At 35.4% G+C, this 16,174-nt stretch overlaps 1 protein-coding gene across 2 annotated transcripts in view; it reads right to left on the bottom strand.

The window, feature by feature from the left end:
- Positions 1 to 16,174, bottom strand: part of SPATA1 (spermatogenesis associated 1) — a 34,688-nt gene that overhangs the window by 17,657 nt on the left and 857 nt on the right. Inside the window, exons 1-4 of one of the 2 annotated variants that reach the window (XM_034437110.3) lie at positions 15,670 to 15,909; positions 10,778 to 10,964; positions 861 to 967; positions 16 to 133 (exon numbers count right to left, since the gene is read on the bottom strand). In XM_034437110.3, the coding sequence (XP_034293001.2) occupies positions 16 to 133; positions 861 to 967; positions 10,778 to 10,828 (276 nt within the window). In that variant the 5' untranslated portion in view covers positions 10,829 to 10,964; positions 15,670 to 15,909. Of the gene's footprint in view, positions 1 to 15; positions 134 to 860; positions 968 to 10,777; positions 10,965 to 15,669; positions 15,910 to 16,174 lie in introns of those variants that run through there. The other variant, XM_034437109.3, reaches the window with a different exon arrangement.

The raw sequence follows: 16,174 nt of genomic DNA, 5'->3' as shown, positions 1-16,174 counted from the left end.
ACATGAAGTACTTACCACCACAAGTTTCTCTCCAATGCATTTTAGAAAGACATACTTATCTATAACTGCATCTTCATCTAGGTACTCTCCAAGGTTTTCTCTTAATGTTTTCAATGTCATATGAGGTGACACCCTAGAACATCAGATTTTATTGTTGCATTAATATGGATATAAGATAATGCTTATATTGTACAGTATTTAGTTTTAGAGAAGTAGGAATATAAAGGGAATAAAACATAGATAGAAGGCACTTGAATGCTTTCTTAGAATTGAGATATTAACCCCTACCCAGTGGTGAAATCTGGCTGGATCTATCTGGCTTGTGTGAACCGGTACTGCCGGCGGTGGGAGGTTCCGCCACCCACTGGGACGTCATTACATCCCATTTTTGACCCTCTGTGCATGTGCAGAAGGCTCTGCACATTTCCAGGAGAAGCGCACATGTGCATAGCACGCATGCACTCCGTTCCCGAACTGGTAGCAAAGGTAAGTGGATTTCACCGCTGCCCCTACCTGTATTATGGAACTGGTACTTTTAGCAGCATTCAAGATTGCAGTGCAATTTCATTAAATCTTCACTTTTATTGAAATAATGAAAAGGAAATCTAAAATTTAAAGGAGCGTGTAGGGCATAATAAGGTATAATACTCTTTGTATGAATAGCTTACAGCTATCACCCACTCTAAGACTAAATGTACATGTATGGTCTCTGTGGTTTGATATGATAAGATAGAAAACCAGTTTGGTATAATGTTTAAAGTGCTGATACAAACCAGGAAACTGTGAGTTCTGGGCTGCCTGGGGCAAGCTGGCTGAGTAACTGGAAGAAAATCACCCACTATTATTCTGTTGCATCTCACCTTATAAATCCAGCTGAAAAGAATTTGCTAATAACTTCTATAGAAACTGTATTCAATTTGAAATTCCACACTTCTTCTGGAACATAAAATACATGCAGCTCTAAAAGCTAAAAAATATATAAAAAGAAATTGTTTAGTAATTAGCATGGCCAATTTTAATAATGGATTTTATATCTGACAATATATGTCAGTGATTTCTTCTTAGGCAAAATGGTGCAAATTATGAGAATGCAATCCATCATGCCATAAATGGACATGTAATTTTTAAAACTTACTGTTTACATATTTCTCTCAGTCCAAAAATCATATGCACAAATGAATACTTTTGACAAGTTGCATATAAAAAGTGTACCTCTTGAAAAACTTGTAAAAGAGGGTTACATGTTGAAACTATACAGAGATGTATATTGTATATTGTGCAAATGAAAATATGGGCCACATGATACTGTTGTGAGCAACTTGGAACTAGAATCACTTGCATTCATTTTACTTTGGATGTCATAATGTTTACAGACCTTGTGGATGAATATTTGATCTCTTTTGTCCAATTAGAAAATATAATTTAAACCTGAAATAGGGCAAGATCTTTGACAAGATGAGATCTATTTGATCCTTCCATTTCTAGGTTATAAAAGAAGCAAAAGGTGAATGATATGAATAGACCACCTATAAAACACTTTCCAACAAAATAGATACTTGCGCAACTTTATCAAAAAGTTCCTGATCACTAAACCCTGGTAGGATGACCAGCACAACCTACACAAGCTATGAAAAGGATGACACTACCATAGGCAGAATTATAACCACATGTCATCACCGTAGCACATAAACCAACTAAAACTCTCCAATCAGGTGTGAAATGCTACCAGTTCGCTGCAGTTCGAGTGAACCGGTAGTAAAAAAAAATGCTTTAAAAGTTTTTTAAAAAGGTTCCAACAACCTTTTTTTTTTTACTTGTTTAAAGCATTTTTTTTTTACTACTGGTTCTAGCGAATAGGTAGTAAAAAATGCTTTAAAAACGGTTCAGACTCTGAAAGAATATTTTTATTTCCTTTTCTAACATCAAATTAAATTCTTTTTCTTTACATATTTTTTGATTCATCGTCCATCTCTTACGTCTTCTTTCCCCTTTCCAGTTTATGAATAGTGGATTGTGGTCTGCCCATTGGTTTGTGCCTATCTCAGTTTTTTCTACCTCTATTTTGATATTTGGGGTCATCCATGCCATGTCCAATCTTGATCAGGAATTATGCGTATGGTAGTAAAAAGTGTATTGGGCCTCTTCTTCATACATCTTCATACATCTTCATACATCTGCCAAGTTTAGTTCTTCAGCCATAGTAAAGAATTCTTTTGGAAGTATTTCTTTTTTCCTTTGTTTGTTTTTTTTGTCAGTTTTGTAGTCCTTATTTGCATTTACTATTGCATTATAATCCCCTATTACACAAATATCATCATATTCTAATTCTGCTAATTTTATGTGTAGATCTTTAAAAAAAATCTTGTAGTTTTTGGTTAGGTGCATAAATCACTACAATTAACATTTTCCTCTTTCCTATTTCTAATTATACCATCACCACTCTACCTTGCTCATCGGTATAAACTAATTTAGATTGTATTTTTTCTTTTACATAAATCACTACTCCTTTTTTCTTTTTTTGGGCCAGAGATGAGTATAGTTTTCCTAGTTTGGGGTTTTCTAGGATTTTCTGATAGTCTTTTGGAATGTGTACTTCTTGCAGACATATCTGCTTCTAGTTTTCGTAATTTTGTGAAAATTTGATTCCTTTTCTTTGGAGCATTTAAGCCATTAATATTTAGCGAAAAGAGTTTGATCGGTTCATCCATTGTCTATCGTATCTGTCTTTTTGTGTTTCTTGTTTCCATCCGTGCCTTTGCTTTTGCACCTTCTCTCTCTTCTCTCTCTTTTTCTTGCCTCTGTCTTATTTCTTTTTCTTGATTTGTTTCTATTGGTTCTTCTTCTTGACTTCTACTATCTGATTCCTCCTTGCTTTCCTGTTCTTCTTCTAGTCTAAAGTGTGTGTTATGAAATTCTCTTGCCTTTTCTAAAGTGTCTATTTTATATTTTTTGTCTTCCCACGTAATTAAGATCCCCTCTATTGGCAGCCATCTGTATATTATTTTATACTTGATCAATAATTGTGTTAAGAACTGATATTGTTGTCGTAGATTTCTTATTCTTCGGGGTATCTGTTTTAGAATTATAATTTCTTTATCATTATAGGTCATTGTTTCTTCTTTAGATTTCTTATAGACTTCATCTCGAATAGATTTTTTTGAGAATTTGACATGGACTTCTCTCGCCAGTCTGCGTCTTCTTATATAGTTTGTTTGTACATGGTAGGTTTCTTCCAATTGTCCTTTTATTTCTTTTGGCTCTTTTTGTGTCATTCCTGCAATAATTTCCACCATCTTCCCTTCTAAATCCTCATTTTTTTCTTCTGGTATGTTTTGAAATCGCAGAAAGTATGAGGCCTTTTCCATTTCGAGCATGGCCAAGGAGTTTGACATTTCTTTATTTAGTTGTAAAGTTTTTTGTTCCATTGCTTCTACTTTTAATTCCACATGATTTATTTTCGTTTCCATTTTCCTAATTCTCTGTTCATTTTCTGCTATAGAATTTTGAATACCCCCAATTTTATCCTTCATGGTCTTAATATCCTCCCTAACTTCTCCTATTTCATTCTAATCTCTGCGTGGAACGTTCTCATTTCTTCCTGATTTTCAGCTATTTTTTCTTGTGTTTGGAGCAATGTTTCCTGGATCTTTTGAAACATGTCTTGTATTACATTTGGTGCCATTTCCAGTTTTTCGTTTTCTTTTTCTTTCCCCGTCATGCTATCTATTGTTTTTTATTGTGAGGAGGAAGGAGTCATTACTATCGTATTGGTTGTAGGTTTTTTCCCTGTTTTTGTTATGGTGGATGTTGTTGACATTTTCAATATTCGTGTAAAGCTTTCCAACCTTAACATCAATTTTTAGGTTATTCCTTAGTATCTCTTTTCCCCTCCAAACACCGCTTATACTCTACACAACTTATATATATTATATTATATTATATTATATTATATTATATTATATTATATTATATTATATTATATTATATTATATTATATTATATTGCCAATTATCCCAGTTGAGCAATTAATTCTTACTTACAATATAAATCAATTTACTTATGGTTATTTCATCAGTCAAGGTTTGGTTTTCTTAATTTTCTAATTAGCAATCTTTTCACTTACTCCCTTTTCCAATCAGTCTATCTCAAACATACAGTCAGCTCATTTGCTATTTTGTATTAAAGTTCCAATCTTTCACTTTAACAATAATTCCTTATCTCTCTCTTTTTTTTAACCACCGTTCGTAATTTCAGAATACAATTAATAGCTATAAAAATATTATTACTTATATATTTCTTTTAAATGTTAAACGTATTGGCTAATTAAACAGTTCAAAATTAATAATTCACTTTCCTCTTAACTTAATTTTTATTTCTTTGGTCTTTTGTTATCTTCTTCTTTTACCTCAGATAAATAAATAGAGGAAACCTCTTTACAAAACACATGGGATACTTTAAAAGCATATATAAAGGGCCTAGTAATAGCATATACGAGGAAAAAGAATAAAGAGAAGAAAAAACAATTAGAGAAATTAGAGAAAGACCTAAAACAAATAGGACAAAAACTCCAGGAAAAGCCCCAGGACAAAATAATAAGAGAAGAATGGAAAATGACTAAGCATAAATTGAATTTGATAAACCAAACAGAACTATCCCAAAAAATAAAAATGGCGAAACAAAACTATTTCGAACACGCAAATAAAACGGGCAGATAGCTAGCCTATAAACTGAAGAAAGAACAGAAAAAAAGAACGATATGCCAACTGAAAGATGATAAAGGGGAAACTCAACATAGTAAAGAGGCCAAAAAAGAAATCATTAAGAAATTTTATGCGAATTTATATAATCAAGAAGAAATAGAGGAAGACAAGATAAAACAGTACATAGGAAAATCAGGAATGCCAAAAATCACAGAAGAACAAAGAGCAATTCTCAATAGGCCAATAACTAAATTAGAATTAGATGAAGTACTGAAAAAGCAAAAAACAATGAAACACCGGGACCTGATGGGCTACCGGTAGAATTATATAAAACAATGCAAGAAGCACTGGGAGAGAATATGTTGCGATTATACAATGAAGCCATGGAGAAAGCCAAAATACCAAAATCATGGACAGAAGCGATAATAACAATCATTCCGAAAGAAGATACAGACCTCCAGTTAATTCAAGACTACAGACCTATTTCATTACTGAATGCCGATTATAAAATATTTGCAGCAATCTTGGCCGAAAGGATTAAATCAGTACTAAATACATATGGATGGATTTCTGCCGGGACGCCAAATAAAGAACAACATGAGAATAGTACTTAATACTCTAGAATATTATGAATCACATCCAGAGAAGCAGGCTGTGTTGGTTTTTCTTGACGCCCAAAAAGCTTTTGATAATCAAAATTGGAAATTTATGATTGAACAACTACAAAATATGCAAATTGGGGAAAAATTTGGAAAAATTATAGCAGAAATCTATACCAATCAATCAGCAAAGATAATTATGAATGATGATATAACAGATAAATTTAATATAACAAAAGGAGTCAGACAAGGCTGCCCACTTTCTCCCTTACTGTATATTCTATCATTGGAAATCCTGTTGAAAAAAATTAGAGAAGATCAAGGAATTGAAGGTTTAAAGATCAATAGAGAAGAATACAAAGCTCAGGCCTTTGCTGATGACCTAGTATTTTTGATAGAAAATTCTATGGAATCGATACCTAATCTGTTCCAAAAAATAGAAGAATTTGGAGAAGTGGCCGGACTAAAAATCAATAAAAGTAAATCGAAACTAATTGTAAAAAACCTTACAGAAACTCAAATAAAAGAATTGACAGATAATATACAAATCCAAACAACGAAAAAAATAAAATATCTAGGAATCTGGTTATCTACAAGAACATCAGCAATTAAAGAAAATAATTATGACAAATTACTAGAACAAACAAAGAAAGATTTAGAAAAATGGGAAAATTTACATATCTCACTCCTAGGAAGAATTTCGGCCATCAAAATGACTATTCTACCTAAATTTTTATATTTGTTTCAGGTTACTCCAATAAAAATAGATAAATCGTTTTTTGAAAAGCTGAATAAAATAACATCTAAATTTATATGGCAAGGGAAAAGGCCACGAATAAAATTTAAGCTGCTTCAGAATACAAAAGATAGAGGAGAAGCTGCACTCCCTGACTGGGAGATATACTATCAAGCAGCAGTACTATCGTGGGTCAAAGATTGGATAGAACTAAAGGACTCTAGAACTTTAACAATTGAGGGACACGAACTCCAAATTGGCTGGCGCTCCTTTATGTGGGATGAAAAATACAAAACACACTCATATTTTAAAAGACACACAATAAGAAACTCATTACTACAAATTTGGCTTAAAATTAAAAAACAACATTATATGAAGATACCAAATTGGTTAGCACCGGTAGAATCAATTAGACACACAAATTTAACAGAGAAGACAAAAATAATTAGATATAAAGATATAATTGACTATCAAGGCAAATTAAAGACAAAACAACAATTGGAGACAGATTTACACAGAGAAATAGACTGGTGGACTTACACTCAAATACAATCTAAATACAGAGAACATATAAAAACATATGAAATTCATAATCAAAAGCAAGAAATAAATAAAATTATATTAGATTCAGAAAATAAATTAATTAGTAGAATCTACAAATTTCTTCTACGCTATAAATTTGCTGAGCACATTGTAAGCCGCCCTGAGTCTCCGGAGAAGGGCGGCATATAAATCAAATTAAAAAAAAAAAAATTGGAAGAAGAGACAGTCAAAGAAACGATGATTAAGTGGGCTCAAAACATCAAACACACAATACCTTTGGAAAAATGGGAAAAGTTCTGGCAGGTAAATCTAAAATTAACGAAAGTAACAGTGTACAAGGAAAACCAACTGAAAATGTTTTATAGGTGGCACATGTCTCCAACCAGACTGGCAAAAATGCAGCCTAAAAATAGCCCGATCTGTTGGAAGTGTAAAAAGACACAAGGGACTTTTTATCATTTATGGTGGACTTGCCCGGCAGCAAAGAAATTTTGGTCTAACATTAAAAAATGGTTGGAACAAATAACAGGAACACAGATAGAAAAAGAACCAGAAACATTTTTATTAGGAATCTTTAACAAATCATACCCTAAAGATATTAAATATCTCACAATTCACATATTAACTGCTGCAAGAATAACTTACGCAAAAAATTGGAAGCAAGAAAGAACACCAAATTAAACAGAAGTAATAGAAAAAATCTTAGAATGTGCTGAAATGGATAGGTTAACCAAAGAATTACAAGAAAGAGAAGAATCAGAATATTATAAAATATGGAATAATTGATATAATTGGTTAAAAATGAGAAATAAACAAAAAAATATAGGGCGAAATATTACTGATTTAAATATATATAAAAAAATGTTATTAGATTAAGGAGAGGTGAAGGAATATATTATAAGTAGAATTGTAGAATGTCACTTTGAAAAAATGCTTAAGAAGAAATCATAATCTTTTTGTGTATATGTTGTATAAATGTTTGTTGTGTATATGTTATGTTCTGTCCTTTTTAATATTTATACTCAATAAAAATTATTTTTTTAAAAAAGGTTCAGACAATCACAGCTATGCCATGCGATTGTCGGAACCTTTTTTTTTTTTTTTTTTTACTTTTTTAAAGCATTTTTTAACTACCAGTTCAGGCAAATAGGTAGTGAAAAATGTTTTTAAAAAGTAAAAAAAAAAAATTGGTTCCGACGATCGCGTAGCACAGCTGTGATCGTTGGAACCTTTAAAGCATTGTTTAACTACCTATTCGCCCGAACCGGTAGTAAAAAAATGCTTTAAAAGTAAAAAAAAAAAAAGTTGGCCACACCCATCGTCACATGACCCCCCCCAAGCCACACCCACAAAACCGGTAGCAACAAATTTTACATTTCACACTGTCTCCAATGTATCTTAAGTAAACCAAAAGACCCAGCAGCCCAAGAACAAAAACCAGGAGTCATTTACAACATACAGTGTAAGGACTGTAACAGCCGCTATGTAGGACAGACAGAGCACATTCATGAACATCAAATAATACTCAGAAGACAAACTGAAAACTTAATTTTTCAATACCTGGATAGATTCAGCCACAGTTTCAAGTAAAATCCAAAAGTGTTAGGGAATTCCTGGAAGCTTGGCACTGAGACACATCAGCCATCAATTCACACATAAAATAAACTACATTTATATGCCATTCAAGAGATAACAAAAAGAGAAGGAAAGAAAAAAGACCAGAACACATCCCCTCCAGAGACCAACACCCATATAAACAGGGACCATTAAACAATCAAGCAAACAAAAACAAAACTCTTAATCAAGGAACTACCAAGGAGAAAAGCACATGCCCACCAAAACTGGCAGGGCAAGCTACTATATATAAATAGGGAGGAAACTCCCTCATATTCACTAGCACTGATGTTGTCACCTTATTGAGTAATGAAATGTCTGCAAGGAAATAACCAGGCTCAGAGACCACCAAAGACTCTAGAGGTATCTTTTAAAAATAATATACTATTAAAAAATAAAAATATTTTTTAAAAAATCTCTCGTTCTGTCCCCCTTCCTTACACAGGCAAACGTAATACCAAGCACGCCTGCCAATATTTTATTAGGTAAACAGATTAGAATTCTTGGCAGACCAAGGTTTTGGCAGCAAACTGCCGAATGCCTGCCAAGACCGTTTTCACTCCCATAAAGTAGAAGAGGACTTATCTTCAGTCCGTTCCAGGAGCAACAAATTATCCACGAGATAAGAGTTCAGTCAACGTTCAGTCCAAAATATATCCAAGACGAATTTCAGAGATCATGATGTGACTTTCAGGGTTTAACTTTGTCCGTCACAAAGCCTGAAGAGCAATCCCACCCACTTTTATTCCTGGTGGGGCGTGACTCAATGACTCAGCTCAATCTCTGGCCCTCCCACGCATCTTCCATTGCTGCGCACGCTTCTCCCTCTGACGCTGCCTGGGATCAAACCAGGATTCATCATCCTTGCTCCCTATCAATTGGTGCTCCGATATGCCTTCCTCCTGGCACATCCCAGGCTGTTCCTCCTGGCCTTCAGATGGAACCTGAGGCATTGCCAGAAAGGAGGGTCCTGGAGAGGGAGGCCTTGTCAGTTCCTCCCCATCACCTTCTAAGTCCTCTTCCTCTGTTAGGACAGGCTCGGGAGTCGGGGTCACAACACTCCTTGAGCTCTGTCAAGTTGTCCCTATATTACATTTTTGGACAAAGTGCTATAATTTTGCTGATGTTCAAGGTTCATTTTAATCTTTCTGGATTATCTCAATTGCCGACCTAAATTCAATCTATCTTTTGTCTTCATGCCAGAAAAGTGACAAGGAAAAAGCATCCAAGATGGTTTTGACTGATTTCTTAGCAACTTTCCTAATGGTATGAAGTTCCACAGGTATAGGGAATAAAAAATTATTAATAATTGATAATTAGTTTATTTTATCCTTCATGTTTCCCAGGTACAAACTGTGTAAGGGTTTGAACTTCAGAACCACTACTTTCATATAGATTCTTACCAGCAATCAAAGATGCTGATTTAAAAGTAATGCTTATACTCCTGAAGCTATACAAGCAATAGTAACTGCTGCATTTTGGTCTGAAATTTCAGAATTGTCTCTGTGGCAGACACATGAGACTGGACTGGACTACATTACATCTCTAATAAAGTGATACCACTGCCCTCTGATCAGATGTGATTATATCTCTGTAAAGGAGGTGCAGTTATTCCTGAGACAAATAATTCCTAAATATGCTAAGCATAACTGAAGTATTTTGATATCATACAGAAGATGATAAAGGGAAAGAGATAAGAACTCCATTCTTCAATTCATTCAATCCTTTAAAAATATGTATTTTCCTTAGACTTTAATCTGGTATCACTAGAAATTTTATTGCCTATATTTAGGTCCCTGTATTATCAGGGATAAGAAATCTGTGGTCAAGGTGTTGATGAATATCAACTCTAAGAATCCTTTCACTGATCATGCTAGCATGGAGTATTGCAAATTGTGGATCAACCACATTAGAACAATCATACAATCCCTATTCCTTATGTAGGTGTTACTTTTCCTGCATAATTTCTTTACTTAATATTAAATTAAGAAAACACAGATTTGACATTCCCGAGAAGCTATTCCTCTTTTTAGTATATTTATAATTACTGCTACTAGTGCTGGGTCAAACCCAGCAATAGGGTAACTGTTCAGTGTGGTACTAGAGAACCTGATACTTATGACATTCTGTTATTAATATATTTTTGTCTCTATTAGTCAAAGAGCACTGGAATCATTCCTGTGTGTACCTAGTAGCAGGTGCAACCATATTAATTTAATTATTTCTGATTGCAGGACCATGACCCTGTGCTTAAAGTTAAAATGGCACCAAATAAAAGAATAGCTATGAAACCAATTGTTCTTGCAATCTCGATGGAAGAAAATTATGGTAATCACGTGAGTAAAAACGATTAAATCTTAATCACTGCCTTTGTAATTAGTATAACTATATACTAATAATGTTTTCAAATATTATACTTTAAAATTATAGCCTATATGTAACTGCATTATTGACAATAAGAAAGGATTAGAAAGATCTAACAAGTTTTAAAATATATTTTTATTCTTATCAACCAACAACAGAAAATATTGCACTATAGCATACATAAAATTTATCAGTGATTATTACAATCCATTATTTCTTACCTCTGAAGTGTGTGGTCTGTTTTGATTGGATAGCATATTCCTTGATGTCATTTCTGATTTATACAGAATTCTGGATATTGTTTTTTTAAATCACATATTGAATTCCAAGTATTATTTAACACTGTAATGATAAATCCTATAGGTATTTAAGTTGCAATATTCCACATTTTAGAATTGTTTCCATATCCTGCAAATTTGGACATAAAACAGGGACAGCTTCAGGGCAGAATTTTTTTTTGTTTCTTGCTAACTAAAAGGAGCCAAACATTTGCTAATGTAGGAACTGAACCACCTTTGAGGTGACCACTCCCTCTGTGTAAGTAAAATCACCTTAGTAACACGATAAAGTACCTAGCCAGGACTGTGCACCTGTGATTTGTTGCAGTAATCCAAGTCTGCTTTACTTGTACTGCTTACATCAAGGTATGTGTTTCAACAAGTATTCCATAATCTGGGCAGTGCACTTTAGGAAATGAAAAGGCTTGATCAGAACTCTTATGTAAATATTTACTCAGTACTATGAAGAATTAAGGGTATTACTGCTTCTTTTCTGTTCTTTCCCTTCAATGGCAACAGTAATTATATCTAGTTTAATTCACGCTGATTAAAATGGATCTTATATCTCCCTTAAAATGTATACTTGACCAGACAGGAATGAATACCAACCAATTTTAAACACAATATTCTGGTTCATTACAGCATCCTCAGTGTGTATTTATTTATTTAATACCCGACCAAAATCTTGCAGAACTCTTATCGGTGTTGGAAGGAAAATCCATCTGCTTCAGTTCCAAGCTGGGAGAATGACGCTGGAAACAATATGGATGGTGATTGGAAAGAAAGTTTATTGATGAACAGAACCACACACAAAGACAGCCTGCAGTTCTGGATCAGCTGAACAAATGGCTGAATAGGTGGATGGATCTTTATAGTTTCTGTAACTTTGAAGTTTGGGCTTTGTACAAAATGGGCTTTGTTTCTATAAGTGTGTTGGGCAATTCCTATTGTGGCTAATGGCTTTCATCCTTTGTTGGATCTTGGGTGAGGGGCTGCTTGTTCTAATCCTACCATTCTGCTTTTGTTAGCTGTCAAAGTTTGCTCAAAGAAGTTTTGAAATATCCTGTGTTGAAATGGCATGTTTTTCCATTTCTCCTTTAGGGAAATATGATATCCTACTTTTTCAAATATTTACCAAAATGTTTCATTCTTCGGGGGGCCTTCCCATAATAGCTTTCAGGAATACAATAACAATTAAAATATCATGGGCAGTATTCAGATGCATGCATACATATATTACTAAAAACATATGCAGTAAACAAAAATCCCGAACACTCTCTGGCCTCTCTTTTCAAATGATTTGAGGAAGCAGTTGGGTAGGAACTAAGCCAATCTCTTTATGAGAGGACATTCTAAACTAGAGGACTGGTGTTCCTACTGGGAAAATTACAGTGGCAATTCTAAGTCCAGCCTCCCTCATCACCACATGAAAATGGGAATCTACCACCTGTTTACCCAGCAAGACTGAATTCATGAGGCCAATTCTAGTGGGCAAATGCAGTCCTGAAAAATAACTTGGTGCTAAAGCTTGGGCTTTATAGGTTAGAAACAAGACCTTTAAATTGAAAGTCTATGATGGAAGCCAGTGCAGGATTCAAAGTGAAGGTATAATATATGCTACTTGTAGAACCACCAAGCCAATCTTTCCTCTCTTATCACCAGGTAGAACCATTCATTGAAGGAGCAGAACCACTGCATAACAGTACTTCCAATTCCCAACTACTGAAGTCAGTCAAGAAGTGTACCAAGGTCACTAATAATGAAGGCCGCTGAAAGATCTAAAAGAACTAAGAGAGGCATATTATCCCATCTAGGTCCCAACAATTATAAACTGGATCAACCAAAATTATCTGTTCCATGCCCTGACTGACAAGGGTCCAGAAAATCTGTTTCATTTAGGCTTTGAGGTTGATTTCTTCTCATTGTCTCAAAACCCTTTGTTAGTAAAGAAATGAGGAAACCAGGAAGTAGTTGTCTAATCTCTTTTGAACTAGATTCTAGAATATGTCTTAAAACTACTGGCAGTGGTTTCTCCTAAAATAAGGCACCAACAATTTCCCAAATATAGGAACTATCCCCCCTCCAAATGCTTGAAAAAGCCAAGAGGGGCAACAAATCTGCCTCCATGTAGCAGAGGATATCCTAGAGAGCATCCAATCTACTTTCTCAAATCACAAACCAAAAAGGAATACCAGATAACATGGAAGACAATTCCCTATTCACTGGTGCTGCATTCTTCAGGGACCAGGCCAGTGATGGCTAACCTTTTTGGCACCGAGTGTCGAAACTGGAGTGCATTTGCGCGCATGTGTGCCAGAGCCTGGAAGACAGCAGCTGGCTGGTATACATGTGTGCGCTGGAACCTGGAAGAGTGCAGCTTGCAACAGTGCACGTGCCCACAGAGAGGGCTCTGTATGCCACTTCTGGCACGCGTGCCATAGGTTCACCATCACTGGACTAGGCTATGAACGGTTTGAAATGGGTATAGAACTTGGTAGTAAGGCAAATATTCTAACTCCAAATTAGCCACTAACTGGACCATTCCTGAGAGATGTTAACAATGGCTACTATTTATTTGTTGATTTGTAACAAATAAATATTTTTTTTTACTGCTCAAGATGATGTCCATAATGTTCAGTAAGCAGAATGTAGATTACATCCAATGTAGATTAGAACATTACAGTAGAACCTCTGGTCACGAATGCTTCTGACCACGACCAAATCGGGTTCTGACCAAAAAATTCACAATTTTTTTTCCACGCCCAATTTCCCCTTCCACGTCATTTTTTTTGTAAGTGCCAAATTTCCAAAATTAGGTTCGGGTCACGACCAAATCAGGTTGCGACCAAAGTTATGGAACGAATTATGGTCATAACCAGATGTTCTACTGTATATGGAAAAGGAAATTAGTGACAGACACTGGATAATTGAGAAAGCCAAAGTATACCATAGGTAAACATAAAGGTTCCCCTCACACATAAGTGCTAGTGATTCCTGACTCTAGGGGGCGGTGCTCATCTGTTTCAAAGCCGAAGAGCCAGCGCTGTCCGAAGAAGTCTCCGTGGACATGTGGCTGGCATGACTAAACAGCGAAGGCGCATGGAATGCTGTTACCTTCCCACCAAAGGTGGTCCCTATTTTTCTACTTGCACTTTTTACATGCTTTTGAACTGCTAGGTTGGCAGAAGCTGGGACAAGTAACGGGAGCTCACTCCGTTACGTGGTGCTAGGGATTCAAACCGCCGAACTGCCAACCTTTCTGATCGACAAGCTCAGCATCTTAGCCATTGAGCCACCACATCCCTATTAAAGAATACCATATTGAAGCTATTAAGTGACACAAATGACACAAGGCAGAACAGGATAAAAAAAGTATTGATGCATTTGAACTTTGGTGTTTGAGAAGATTCCTAATACTGAGAACAGCCTAGAAAAGAATTCAGTGGCTCATCAAACAAATTAATTGAGTTCTCACTGAAGGTCCAAGTAAAGACTTAATTTAGAGAAGGCTGTAATGCTGGGAAAGCTGGAAGGAAAGAGGACAACCAATAGCAAAGTTGATAGACATAGTTACAGTGGCAATCAGTGCAGATTTAGAAGAGCTAAAATACCAGTTTATGGACAGGTTGATATGGAAAAAATCTATGTGATCACTAAGAGTGAACACTGACTTGATAGCACATAATATATTACATACGTGTTGCAGTGGTTAGAATGCAGTCAACTTTGCAGTTTGACTCTCACTAGGCTCAAGGTTGACTCAGCCTTCCATCCTTCAGGGGTCGCTAAAATGAGGACCCAGATTGTTGGTGGCAATATGCAGACTCTGTAAACCACTTAGAGAGGGCTGTAAAGCACTGTGAAGCAGTATATAAGTGCTATTGCTATTGCTATTTGATACCAGAATTCTCAGTAAAAGTAGTTAAGAAATACAAATAGGAGAATTCAACCACATACATTCCCAGCTTATAGGCTTTTCATAGCCATATGACTGGTCGATGAAGAGCCAATATATTTTAATTAAACAGCTTGGCATGGCTCTTATTATGAACTTAATCCTAATAATATACAGGCTAGATTTGCTGTGCTAGCTGTAGATTAACTATAATCTTCTGATTAAATCTCAATTACCTAGGTTTGTACAATACACTTAAGCTATTAATTGTATTTACAAGCAACATGGCAACATTCATGCAATTTCCAGTAAGCCAAAGCCAACTCCATTATGACTTAGCATGTTTTGTGAACCATGCTACGTATTTGTTTAAAGCCTGAACTGAATGAAGCTCACAATCTATTGACATAATATACTTCTGGTCACACGCACGTTTTCTTCATTTTAAAAATTCAATTTAGGGCAGTGGAGATCATGTTTATTAATACTATTGTTTAGTATTTTTGTTATTGCCATTTCTGTCAGTTGAGCTGTTTGTTTTCTCTCAATAAATCCAGAGATGTATTGTTGGTATTATGATGAATAGTACCAGGAAGGATTTATTCCAGCAAACGAGGCTATTATTAAAACTGCCACTTAATCTTAAATGTCTGAGATTAAAAAAAAGTGCATAATTAAGGTGTTTTACTTTTGCATAAATGTGCACAAGATTATACTGGGCAACAGAAGAGAAATAAATCATAGTTTTGGCATTCGTGAATTCTTTTAACCTGAAATTGGTAAACGTTTAAGCAATTTGCACTGAAACAAAAAAAGTGTGCTGACTAAAGAGAGGGAGAGGAAAAAAATGAAGCTTATTTCTTGAAGTTGTTCCTTATTGAGGAAGCAAAACCTTCCTCAAAATCTTGGGCAGTCCATGCAGAGAGAAATTGTGGTTTACCAATATCTGGTTCTGACCCTAAATGTTACAACGTGTGGAAGGATGTACGTATGACTCTTATCTATTAGCAGTTGCTTATTGCCTTTAAACTCCATCTCGATGATTTGAAGAAGAGTCCAGACTTCCTCCTTTTAAAAGCCGGCTTCACAACTGCTCACCCATCAGGGTAGCATGACAGCTTCCCACGTAACAGGAAGTTGGTTTGTATCTTCGCTTCACTCTGCTCGCGCCCGAGAGCCGTTGAAAGTGGCGGGAGACCACCTCTCCCCCCCCCCAACTAGAACGGGGTGGGGGAATTAAACAGAGGTCCCGTTTTACGGTGAAGCTCAGCTATGTGTCGTTTTACGATTAAGCTCACCTATGCGCGGCCTCCGCTGCGACGGGTAGCAGGGGGTAAAAAAGTGGATCATTACACAGCTGGTTCCGCCTCGCCTCTGTGTTACAGATCAAGCGTTAAGTTTAATGTTTAATAAATGTGTTTAGGGAAATCTTGCTTTTCCCTTGC

Source organism: Pantherophis guttatus, chromosome 3 (assembly GCF_059756535.1).
Source record: "Pantherophis guttatus breed Tessera chromosome 3, ASM5975653v1, whole genome shotgun sequence".
Taxonomy (NCBI): Eukaryota; Metazoa; Chordata; class Lepidosauria; order Squamata; family Colubridae; genus Pantherophis; species Pantherophis guttatus.
The sequence above is the reverse complement of the archived record's forward strand: the minus strand, read 5'-3'. Positions and strand labels throughout refer to the sequence as shown.